Raw genomic sequence first — 13,496 nt, 5'->3', positions numbered from 1 at the left:
ATAGGATCCAAACTGCAGCAGTCTGATTGGTCCTAGAACAATAGGATCCAAAAGGCAGCAGTCTGATTGGTCCTAGAACAATAGGATTCAGAATGCAGCAGTCTGATTGGTCCTAGAACAATGCAGCAGTATGATTGGTTGGCAGGAACTACCCAATCATGCTCCAGATAGAAGTGAATCCACAACCTGATTGGCTTACAGTAGAATTCCGGAATTAGCCAATCATGTGCAGCCCATTGTGTAAATAATGTATATAAAGCAGATACTTTGAGGGGACATTCATTCATTCCTCCTCACCACTATGAGCTGAATAAAGAGCATGAAATCACTTCGCGACTCTGAGTATATTTCACTGGCGACGAAGGTGGGATCCCGCTGAGCTGACTGCCACACACAGCACCGCAGCACCGCCACCTGCCGCACCGCTGCCTCGCACCGTGTATCCAGGCTTCAGCTCCGGGACACAAGGAACTCAGAATGGCAACCGACAACAGCTTCTCGCCATTCAACCCAGCATCTGGAGACTGGGAAGCGTACGCCTCCCGTTTCACCTTCCTCCTAGAAGCCAAAGGGGTCACCGATGAAGAAGACGCCAAGAAGAGGGCGATATTCTTCAGCGTCTGCGGAGAGGAGACGTTTGAAATCGCCCGGGCTCTCCTTGCGCCTGAAGACGTCGCTACTGTTCCATACAAAACAATAATGGAACAGCTGAAGGGGCACTTTTCGCCGCAGCCCTCAGTGGTGGACTCCTACACCAAATGGCTGGAAGTCGCACTGGTACCGTCCACTTCTACGTCCGCAGCCATCCGGGTACTACGCAGGCTGTTTGCAACCCACGGGCTCCCTAACACTCTCGTCTCAGACAACGGGACTGCATTTACGTCAGGAGAATTCCAAACCTTCACAGCGCAGAACGCCATCCGCCACATCCGTTCGGCGCCATTCCATCCTGCCACCAATGGCCAAGCAGAACGCATGGTGCGGACCACCAAGGACACCCTTCGCCGCATGACGCAAGGGGATTGGGAGTACCGCCTTGCCACATTCCTTCTAGCACAGCACAGCACCCCCAGCTCAACGACTGGCCGGAGCCCCGCTGAACTACTAATGGGTCGGCGCCTTGCAATCAGATTGGACCGCCTTCACCCCGATAGAGCTCAGGATGAGGTAGTGGTGGGGGAAGGCAGGAACCCCCGGACCTTCGAGGCCCAGGACCCAGTGTACGCAAAGAATTTTGGGGCAGGCCCAGCATGGGTACCCGCCACAGTCACCAGGGTCACTGGCCCCGTGTCGTACGAGGTGCTAACAGATGGGGGGCAATGCTGGCGCCGCCACTGCGACCAGATACGGCGACGATTCCCGGGAGAAAACCAGGAGGAGGAAAGGTCAGAGGAGTCCCAAGGGAACAGAGGGGCAGTGAGGCCCATAGAGCACGAGGGGCCAGCAGGAAAGGCAGAATCAGTAAATACAGAGAGGACCTGCGAGGCCGAAAGGACACCGGAACCAGAACCACGACTGAGCGAGCCGGTTGCGCCAGACCAAATAGCCCCATCACAGCCAGCATCCTTGGAACACGAGCCAGAACCTGAACCCCGGACCAGGGAACACCCCAGGCCGCAACGCACACGTAGGCCGCCGGCGTACCTCGAGGACTATGAATGCGACCTCCCGGGCAGGACTGGAACTTAGAGGGGAGGGGTGTTATGTACTGAGCTGAATAGGATCCAAACTGCAGCAGTCTGATTGGTCCTAGAACAATAGGATCCAAAAGGCAGCAGTCTGATTGGTCCTAGAACAATAGGATTCAGAATGCAGCAGTCTGATTGGTCCTAGAACAATGCAGCAGTATGATTGGTTGGCAGGAACTACCCAATCATGCTCCAGATAGAAGTGAATCCACAACCTGATTGGCTTACAGTAGAATTCCGGAATTAGCCAATCATGTGCAGCCCATTGTGTAAATAATGTATATAAAGCAGATACTTTGAGGGGACATTCATTCATTCCTCCTCACCACTATGAGCTGAATAAAGAGCATGAAATCACTTCGCGACTCTGAGTATATTTCAGATTACCAATCACACATTCCCCGCCTCTCCCTGCACACACTTATTAATTATAAATTATTATTTCATTTCTACACCACTTTATATTTTCATACACTTTACATACCAACAGCTGGACAATACACCTCTCCCTCATTCTCACAAACCACATATACAAGCTCACCACGTCCACATACAGATCACACATCCATATCTCCCCCTCTTCCCCCCACATGCCACATACACATATCTCCCTACCCCCCCCCCCACACCTTGAGCATCCACACTCAAATGCAGAGAAATTTTCCACAGGTGAAAGAAGTACTTGCTATTCCCAGATAAAAATCCATCTCTCCCCCAAATCCCCCCCAAAATACATGAAGGCCACCCACTTTGCGCCCATGGACACAGGGTTGGTGATCCCTATCCCATTAAAACCAGGTAGCCATTGTAAAATAGCACTTTTGTGGGGCTTTGGCTAACATTTCACCCAAAGTTTGGCAGTGGTTTCAACGGCTGAACCATGCCAGCAGTGTGTGTCCTTTAACTTCAGCTGGTTCTGGTAACAGTTTCATCCTGTCCTTCTATCTTGATACTTGATATTCCCATTAGTGACCTTGTTCAAGGGTATTCCATTGAATGTGCCCCAGAGTGAGAGCAGCTTTGCACATTGCAGCACTGCCAGAGGAAGTAGAAGTGGTCTGAGCTTCCTCTTTGTGTGTTTCCTGAACAACAGCTGAAATTGGGAGAAATCGGCAGGCGTTTATGTGGAGCACATGCTTATCAGTAGTCCAGGTTTCCACTTTGAGCACCGAGAAAGATGCAAAAGCTACCTATTAGCCTATTTGCAACTGAGCCACCTTCAAATATTGTTATTAACATATGCCTTTAACTACTCAGGCCTGGATACCTGGGGCCTTGCCTCGTACAGATGTGTTCAGTCAACATTATCAGAGGATGCCGTGTTTGTTGTGCTATGATGGACTGACTGCTATCTAGCAGCAATGCAGAGGCAAACCTTTATTGCAGTGATGCCTCTGGAATGCTACCCAGGAGGCACCAACTTTGGCGTATTTCAGATGCTTATTAGAAACTTACTGCTTGGTGTTGTACGCACGTTCATATTCTGAATAATTTTACTTGTTACTGCCTGTAGATATTTGCAGACAGGAATTGTGTTAGAGCAGGGGTCAGCAAACTTTTTGAGCAGGGGGCCAGTCCACTGTCCCTCAGACCTTGTGGGGGGGCTGGACTATATTTTTTGGGGGGAAATGAACAAATTTCTATGCCCCACAAATAACCCAGAGATGCATTTTAAATTAAAGCACAAAATCTACTCATGTAAAAACACCAGGCAGGCCCCACAAGTAACCCAGAGATTCAGATTTATTTTAAATAAAAGGATACATTCTATTCATGTAAAAACACGCTGATTCTTGGACTGTCTGCGGGCCAGATTTAGAAGGCAATTGGATCCAGCCCCCGGGCCTTAGTTTACCTACCCATGTGTTAGAGTTTTGACTCTTCTTCTTCCAAACCAATTCAAGGTTTGTTTGTTTTTATAGCAAGCGAGCTAAAACTTGATTAAACAGAATAAATAAAACACAGTTCCCACTCCAGGTGGTCCACAGGAAGCAAGACTCACTCCCCACAAATCTTCTTTCAGCACTGGTGGGGTATTTAGTAAACCACCCTTTCAAGAAATAGCAGCAATGCCCATATTGTCCTCAAAATGACAGAAAAACTAGATATATGGGAAATCAAAGCGATAATTGAGGAACTTTTGCCTATTTCACAGTGTCATGATTATATTGTAAAATATAATAATTCACAGTACAAATGTATTTCTGGGAATGTACAGAAAATCCTTCTCATTCTTGATACAGCCTCAGCCCAGTATATCTGAAGGAGCATCTCCATCCCTATCGTTCAGCCTGGACACTGAGGTCCAGCTCCGAGGGCCTTTTGGCGGTTCCCTCACTACAAGAAGTGAGGTTACAGGGAACCAGACAGAGGGCCTTCTCAGGAGTGGCGCCTGCCCTGTGGAACGCCCTCCCATCAGATGTCAAGGAAATAAACAACTATCTGACTTTTAGAAGACATCAGAAGGCAGCCCTGTTTAGGGAAGCTTTTAATGTTTGATGGTTTATTGTGTTTTTAATATTCTGTTGGGAGCTGACCAGAGTGGCTGGGGAAAACAAGGCAGATGGGTGGGGTATAAATAACAAATTACTACTACTACTACTACTACTACTACTACTACTACTACTACTACTATCATTACTATCATCATCCTTCAGGTGATGTTTTCACTATAGCAATTCTTACCCAGTACTGGCTGTCCTCCATCATACTTTGGAGGCTGCCACTGCACTGTACAGTTATCTTCACCAACATTAGTGATTTCGGGAGCCTCAGGAGGGTCAGGTACATCTGGAGAAAGAAAGAGAGGTAACAAGATTGCCTGTTTCCTTCAAAACATGCATGCACACGGTATTTCTATTGCTAGTGCTTAATTCACCACAGAATCTATTCCTATGGAACTTGCTGTCACAAGATGTAGTAACAGCCACCAGGTATAAGAGGGGATAACACAAATTCAGAGAGGGTGAGGCTATCAATGGCTACTGGCCATGATAGCTATACACAGCTTCTGAGGGTTATGCCTGCCAATATAAGGCTACATGCATGTGCACCACACATTTAAGGCACATGGCTTTAAACAAAGAATCCTGGGAACTGTAGTTTCTTAAGGGTCCTGGGAATGGTAGTTCTGTGGGGGGTTAAAACAGTTTCCAGGATTCCTTGGGGGAAGTGATATGTTTTAAATATACCATAGCATATACACAGCTTCAGTTGCTGGGAAACACAAAGAGGAAAGGGCTATTGCATGCAAGTCCTGCTTATAGGCTTCCAGTTGGCCACTGTGGGGAAGTGGATGGTAAACAGACCTTTGATCCGATCCAGCAGGGCTCTTCTGACGATTCAGTATTCCCTATTCACAGAACCAGATTTACTCCTTCATTTTAGAGGTTCCCATATGAATGTGCTGTAACCCTATTTATGATTCTAACAAACTGCATAAAGCTCCCTCTTCGTTGCAGGAAGCATTCTTTGTCTTGATGCATTTGTCATTGCAACTTTTATCTAAAGAGTCTAACATTAAGTAGCTTTTTCATTTCAAAGAAAGTGTGACCTCCTGATAAAACAAATACATGAATTGCACAGCTGATTTTGGGATAAATTCGAGTATGATATATTGCTTGGTCAACAGGGCAAAGCCACATCTCTGAAGCAATTACGGTAATGAAAGAAGGAATGAAGGAAACAAGAGAAAGACAGAGACAGTGAATCTCATCTAAAAACTCAGTTTTCTCATATCTCTTCTCCTCCTAAGTCACAGAGAGAGGGCAACATCCATTTAAGAAGGTCACTGTGCTTCATGTTGTGTTTAGACAATGAAGACAACTACTTATTAGGGCTGCACTGATCAGCTAATCTGTCCATTAATCCTTTTGATTGACTATACTACCAGATGGCAAGTTTCCCCCCCTTTCACTCTGCCTGCTATGTGGCACACTTGGGAGTCCTACTTGCCACAGTAGGCCAGAGGGACATTGGCAGGAGAAAGATCATCTGCAGGGTCTCCTGCTCCATTGGAAAATGTATTATTCTATCAATGGTTGTGACTGCGTGTTAGGCTGGCAGAGAGAAGACTTGGCTCACTTGTACCAGGCTTTAGAAAGTGCCCATCTGCCTTGCTTACCAATCACTTTGACGGTGATATCAGCTGTATCTTCCCCTGCTGGGTTCTTAAGCGTAACTCTGTAGACTCCCTCGTCTTCCTTCTCAGCTCCTTCAATGGTGAACACACAATGGTCTTCATACATCTCTACACGGACTCGGCCTTCAGAATCAGAGAAGACCTGTGAGCAGTTATGGGTTGAAAGGTTGTTTTGTTATGTTGCTTCTGCTCTTAGACCGAGGTAAAGTTCGCAAACCGGGATACTACTTCCGGTTTTGCAGAGTAAACCGAATAGTTCATAAACAGGGCTGTTCTTAAACCGAGGTACCACTGTATGTGTCATTGATCTGCGCTGGGAACAGATTGAGCCACTTGTACTTCCTCCCTCACCAGCAGAGATCTGGGAAGACCAAATAGTTCCTGGTAGTAGACCTTAACTGATCCACACTGGATTTGGATGGGTGACTATAGACACTCCCTCCCTAGTCATCACAATGTGATTTTGGATGGATGGAGTTCTGAAACACTTTCTGGTTTTGTTCTTTGGTTTCCCTATGCCCAGTTTTAGAAAGGGCTCAGAGGGATTCTGCTCTAGTACTCTTCTAATGCCAGTGTGAGATTACTGCCACTCCACAGATCCTTGCACACAGCAGCAGGCTGTATACACATGATTCTCTGCTCCCTCCCTCCCTCTCTCCACAAGGATCTCTGCACATTTAGCTGTGGAACAGATAAATAGTGCTTGGCTGGCAGCCCTGTAAGTTTAGAAGGGTTGCTCAAGTTCAAAAACTCTGAGTCCAAAGAGAGACAGATTTCAAGAAAATACCTTAAACAAATATTTTAAAATAGCAATTTATTATGCAAGAGATGAGCTTTCCTATTTTCTCCAGCATTGTTAATTACTGAATTCATGACAGAGTCAACCAATTCTCTTTATTAAGGACCAGATATCTCTGTTCGACTGGTTGAAGAACAAAGAACTTGCCTTGTTGTCGTTATTTAAATCTCCACCTGTGCCTGTAATATCTTTGGATGGGTCACTTAGCAGCACTAGCTCGTTGTTCTGGAAGAGACACAAAACACAGGAAGAGTGGGGAAACATCTGGAAGGCACCATGTTGTCTAGCCCTGAACTAGGAGATATAAGCAAGGAGATACACAATTTCTCCCCCATGAAGTACAATGGCAAAAGGAAGGGTAGCTAATTCCACTTCTCTCTGCAGTGATTGCTATAAGAGTCTCCCTTCAGGTTTTAAAAAAGCAGCAAGCCTAGTGCCATATGCAGTTACCATCTACTGAATCAGGCCATTGGCTTATCCAGCTCAGTCTTCCTTCTAACAAACCACAGCTTTTCAAGATGGAGGTCTTTCCTGGCATTAGTATCTGAGACCCTTTGAGCAACAGAATCCATTCCAGAAGACTGTTCGACTTCCGAAACATTCAAAAACCGAAGATCAAAGGGTGGCCAGCAAAATCCATTGAAAAAATGGAGAAACGGGCCTTAGAAGCTGTTCAACTTCTGAGGCGCGTTTGAAAATGGAAGCATTCACTTCCGGGTTGTTGGCATTCAGGTTCTGAATTGTTCATCAGCAGAGACATCCGAGAACTGAGGTTCCACTGTATAAGGAAAGGAAATTAAAAAAGAAAGAATAATAATTAAAGAAAGCTGAATAGAAAATAAAGGTTGGATGTAAGGAATTAAACCATGCAGAATCTCCTTTAAATGGCCCAATATTTTAAATAAATAAATAAACAAACATTGAACTAGCAGGTTCTGTGTGGGTTTGCCAAGTCACATATCAGAATTCCCCCAAAAATGTTCTAGGGCTTAAATAAAACCACATGTTCTGAAGATGTGCAGAAAAGAATTGTGGTGTCAAAAACTGTTCCCCAGTTCACGAAAGACCTGTAAAGAATGGGAAATAACTGCCATATACCCCCTCCTCTTATTCACCTTAAGCATGTGCAAGTTCTAATAATGTCCACTTGAAACAATGTGGGGGCCAAGATGAGATAACAGTGTCTGGCCTTGTCAGCAAGCAAGCAGGAAAAGCCTGTGGAAGGAAGACCCTCAGGAGGTGGGTTGGACCCTCAAAGCAACTGCCACAGAAGGAGCATTTCTCCCCATTCCATGACCACACACTTTGTTTGACAGCATCAGGATTTCAAAGGGATAGAGAAGCCCAGTTGGTAATAAGGGCCACAAGAGGTCAGCCTTGCGCTACACAAATAGAAATGTTAAAAATGAGAGGGCCTTCAGAATCTTAGGAGATTCCATTCCATTTTCTCCCATTACTCTGTGGTCCAGAATATTCCTTTGAACTTCCTGCAGTTTTTCCAAACACATAATGCTGGGTGTTTTACTTTATAGTCCTAAATCTCCTTCCAAGTCTCATTGAGGGTAAATCTTCTGCATTTTATAAATTCACACAAGCAATCGCAGCTCGCAGCATCCTTGTTCTTCAGATGAGCTCTATACGGAAAAGTCTAGCAGAACTGCTGCCAAGATGCTTCAAAAAGGAAATGGTCCCACAAGAAGAAATGGGATTCTAAAGATTTCTATACGCAGTGAAACCCCAGGGGAAGGGCTGTGCTCTGCATGCAAAAGACTTCGTGTTCAATCTCTGACTTCACTGGGTAGGGCTGGGAGAAACCCCTGTCTGAAACCCTGGAGAGCAAACATTGGGATGGATCAATGGCCTGACTCAAAAGGAAGGAAGGAAAGATATATATATATATATATATATATATATATATATATATATATATATATATATGAGATGATCATTCCCTCATAGATTGATCTTCCATTGTTGAGTAACTGTTTGGATTAGTCACAAGAAGCAATGATCCATGATAAATGATCAAAACATAAACAGTAGCATTTCCACGTGTTCATCAGATGGGAGATAAGTGCAATGAACATAAATGTGGGAACATATCCACTATCACAAGGGGACTTGACCTTGTTGTTTGGACTGCTATCCTCAACAAACTCAGAACTGAAGCTGCTTTGACCATTTTGAGGTTGCCTTTTTTTAAAAGTGCTTACTTGGAATGGTAAATATTATATATTTTTTATTTTAGAACAAACATTAAAGTCGATATCTTTTCAAGTAACAATTTCTTTTTATTTTATCAATCCAGTTATAATTCTGAAATAAAATAAGGCATAAGAACATACATGCTTGAGCTGAACCATCTTGGACACGGTGACATTTTTACCTTGTTTACTTTCTGCCAGATCACTGTGGGTACTGGATCTCCTGATATGGGTACATCAAGTCTCAACTTGTTTCCAGCCACCACAATTATGGTGTCAGGAGACTGGCCCATGCAGTCCAGGCGGATTTTGGGAGGTTCTGCAGCAAAAGCATAAAGGCAAAGAAGAATTTTCTAGCATTACTGAGGATTACTAAAAGATTCAATTTTATTTTGCCTTTCTCCCATTTCACTGACTTGTGAATGGAACATATTGCCCTTACCGTGTCTAGGCACAAAGTCAATCTTAACCTCTGGAAAAGAAAGAAAAAGGATAAAATGTATCTGAAAGTTTTTATTTTATAATCTATTATTTTTATATCCCACCCTTTCCTCCACTCAGGAGAAGAGTGGCTAATACAAATTAAATCAATCAATAATAAACCATCATCAGAGCCATAAAATCACAATAAAACACAGTAAAATCAACAACAACATATCTTTAGAACTGCACCCCCAAGTCAGTTCCTCTGTTGGATGTGAAAATGGACCATTCATAGGCTCATTTTAAAAATGCATAAACAATAACCTCTCATGATGTAAAGCTGTCAACACTAGGAGAAGCAGGTAAGAAAATCAGGATACAATGTAAGGAACGTTGTCCTTAATTTTTGCCCCAAAGCGATTCATCTTAGAAATTCTGGTGCCTTTATGACAGCAAATGACTGTACTTTGCGAATACATGGGATTTTATATTTTCTATCTGCTGAAACAGTTCATACACTATCCTGTCACATGCCTTTCACCACCAGAGCTGCATGCTTGTTGTGGGACCAGGCGTCGGGTTCCCCATACTCCAACCCATATAAATAAGAGACCAATAAGACTGGCTTGGGGTCAAAACAGGACACAACTTTATTGAATACAGATGAAAGAGGTTTGGCTTGGACATGGGGCCATCTAAATTTTTCCGGCTCACCCACTGGAAGTGATGTGTGGTCAATCCAAGTGGGGGTTCCTAAGACTTACATCAAATAGGGTGACCCACGCAGGGACCATTGTCTGGGGGTTTGCTTTTGGGCCTGGCCCTGCCTCAGCATGCGGCCACAGGCACTCCCCCCCGGATCCCTTTAAGGGGATACCCCAGAGTTTGGAGGGGCAAGCGGAGATTACAGCCTCCCCTCCATCCAAAATAAAGGACAAGGGCAAGGGATCTGAGGGAAACCTACCCACTCTTCCGGCTCCATCCCCTGGCATAGCCCAAGTCCCATCCTGCATCCTCATTGGCCAAAGCAGGCTAGGATCCGGTTCCTGATAGGTGGAGGGGGTTAACTTTATTTATTGAGTTAACTTATGAATCTTTACCAAACACAAATAATTTTCTTATGTGAGGGTACAATCTCACCAAGGTCAAGCACTGAAGACACATTAATTTAATTTCAATGGGAGAAATTTAAGCACATGTTCAGCTCTCCTGTTGAAATTAAAAGGACAAAAAGTGCTTAACTTTGTCTGAACTGTGCTGTAAATAAGAGCTGAGCTACACTTTTTACATAGGACTACAGACAGGAATATTTTTGAGTGCTTCCCCATATACATAAGCACATCAAGGAGAGGCCTAGGCTACCCCGCCCCTTAAAAGCTTTTTTTTTTTAAATACAAAGAAGCATTCAAAAATATAACTCCCCCAACTGCAATTTGGAGTTGTACCATCCAGAATTCTACCTTCTTCAGTTCTGGCTTCTTTCCTTTTGCTAGTGCTACCCCTCTCATATTCAGCCTTTCACTTGATAGTGTGCCTTCTTCTATCATCCCGTATGACCCTGTTTCTATAATCAACACTCTCACACACTCCTGACTTTCTCTGTATCCAAGCTCCTCAGATTTGTCTCCCCAATTTAATTTATTCACCAATTTGCATTTCTGTTGCTGCTAACTTAACCATGTCATTCGTTCAATGTGCATAACACAGAATCCTAGATCCATGGAGCTGAGAGAGATCAAAAAATTAACTACTCCAAATGTTTATCCTTAGTCTGGATTCTCCATACATCAAACCATCTGTCATAGTTTATATCAATCCCTTCCCCTCAGACAATTAATTCACATCAACTAGCTTATAGGCAAGTATGCAGGAGTTAGCACACTGTCATAAATTTCCATGGGAAAGAAAGCATTTTTGAAACAATGCTGATTGCTCAAAGAGATCTTTTCCATTGGCTCAGGTAGCCCAGATTTCTATTTCAGGCTTTGTGGTGTTGCATCAATGCAGGCGCACAGTATGCTATATCTAAGGCATGTACTTGCCAGTACAGCAAGGTTTAGGAATGGTCAGAAGTGACCTGCACATTTCCATAGCCATGACCATCTGTCCTCATGCTTCTCCATCTAGCACCTTCTCCTTTTTTACAATGACATTCTTGAGACATTAGATAGCCACCACCCTTCTCCAACCATTGGCTTCAAGACCTCTACTGGAATTCCATCTGACTCATGTTTCTTTCATAAAAAGAGTTTTCATTTTTAATTTGAACAGCTGTTTCTCCATTTGCTCAGTTGGATGGAGGCACTTCTTGTTTTTTGTTTCGTATTAGGGGTGCACTTGCGCACACTTGACACTCAGCATACTTGAGGATCATGCCTATTCCCTTTCTGGTCACTGCTAGCCCAAACTGCAGGCCAGGGTCTAGAACAGGGCTGTGGGATAAATTCTTTCTTTCTTTCTTTCTTTCTTTGATATTTTAATGAGAAACTAATTCACAACTATACATAACCCAAACACATTTTATCATTTGAAATTCACATATCTCTGAATTTTGTAGAGCAGCTTTCCACCCAAATAATAATAATAATAATAATAATAATAATAATAATAATAATATGTTGTTGTTGTTGTTGTTGTTGTTGTTGTTTATACCCCGCCCATCTGGCTGGGCTTCCCCAGCCACTCTGGGCAGCTTCCAACAAAATATTAAAATACAGTAATGCACCAAACATTAAAAGCTTCCCTAAGCAGGGCTACCTTCAGATGTCTTCTAAAAGTCTGGTAAATGTACTGGAGGAAAAAATGCATTAAATGTATAAATCCATGAAGTAATATACATTAGGGAAAAATTGCTTGCAAAAATGTGTATCTGAGTCAAAACTGTATACCAAGGTGTTGGGGGAAAATTGTACTAAAAATGCTACTAAATTTTCATGAGGATTTATTAAATGGGCACACTGCTGTGGAAATGTGGAGGATTTAAGACTGGAAAAATAAGAAATGGAAAGAAACCAAAACAGACAATTTTTTCCACATGCCCCTAATGTGTGGATGGACCAAGGCTTATCCTGAACAGTAGAATCCACATCCTTTCAAACAGTCCTATAGATGAGGTTAATGGATATGGTTTGTACTAGTTGGGGGGGGGCGAGTTTAGACAGCACCAATGACACAATGATCAACAATTAAAAACCCTTTATATTTTGAGCATATATATCTGCCAAATGGGAATGAAACTGAACAGTACCTATAAAAATGAATGAGAGCAGAAGCTATAATGGATTTTCCATATAAACGCTGAAATAAATTGCTAGCACAGTACTGTTTGTCCTATGACTTGCCATAAAATAATGGGAAGGTAAATGCACACATTGAGCACCTGCAGACTTGAGGCTCTCCATTTATTGCAGTAGAAGACTGTGTACAAAGACTGGTCCTCTACACCAAAAACAGTACCAAAGCAATTCAGAAGAGATTGCTGGCTTGGAGTAAGACTTTCTTGCAGATGAGCTATATCAGGGGTCTGCAACCTTTAAGACAAAAAGAGCCAATTGGACCCGTTTCCGAAGGAAAAAAACCTGGGAGCCGCAAAACCATTGCATGCGCGCCGCTGCCCTCCGATCTGAAAGCGGGCGGGAAGGTGACGTCGGGACGGTGCATGACTAACACACACACCGCCCCCATGCGACGTCACAGCCAGTACAGCGCCCGCCACAGTGGGGAGTGTTGGGGCACACAATGCGCCTCCTTCCCTCGCTAGTATCCGCCCCGGAGCTGCGGCAAAGGTGTAAAAGAGCCACATGCGGCTCCGGAGCCGCGGGTTGCTGACCCCTGAGCTATATCCTCCTGGAAGAATGCCCCTGCCTATTATTATCAAAACAAGGATAGATTTTCCTCTTATGGGTTTTAGAATTAGCTTCTAGGAAACAACAGTTTATAATGCTGGAATTGTTTCTATGAACTAAATTCAGAAACAACCTTTACACCATGGTCATAATCCAATGCACAGTTATGTGCACATAAATTCCACTGAGATCAATAGGCTTAATTGCACCTAATTCTGCTGGTTCACAGCCAAAACTATATGAAAGTGGAAGCTACTCATTATTGTTGTGTGTGCTTTTCTCTATATATTTAATTTCAGTTTAATTGTGGCATCCAGTGTTGACCTTCCCATACTTTGGTCAATACCACAATTCTTTTCATAACTTTCTCTATTAAGGTATAAGATATTTATCCAC

The 13,496-nt window shown here is 43.5% G+C and overlaps 1 protein-coding gene across 1 annotated transcript in view; it reads right to left on the bottom strand.

Moving 5' to 3' along the window:
* Nucleotides 1-13,496, bottom strand: part of MYBPC3 (myosin binding protein C3) — a 69,139-nt gene that overhangs the window by 18,250 nt on the left and 37,393 nt on the right. The window contains exons 20-24 of the mRNA XM_053386797.1: nt 9,275-9,304; nt 9,015-9,151; nt 6,776-6,922; nt 5,812-5,971; nt 4,374-4,478 (exon numbers count right to left, since the gene is read on the bottom strand). Of these exons, the coding sequence (XP_053242772.1) occupies nt 4,374-4,478; nt 5,812-5,971; nt 6,776-6,922; nt 9,015-9,151; nt 9,275-9,304 (579 nt within the window). The remainder of the gene's footprint in view (nt 1-4,373; nt 4,479-5,811; nt 5,972-6,775; nt 6,923-9,014; nt 9,152-9,274; nt 9,305-13,496) is intronic.

Source organism: Podarcis raffonei, chromosome 1 (genome assembly GCF_027172205.1).
Source record: "Podarcis raffonei isolate rPodRaf1 chromosome 1, rPodRaf1.pri, whole genome shotgun sequence".
Taxonomy (NCBI): domain Eukaryota; kingdom Metazoa; phylum Chordata; class Lepidosauria; order Squamata; family Lacertidae; genus Podarcis; species Podarcis raffonei.
This window is presented reverse-complemented; position numbering and strand designations above follow the sequence as displayed.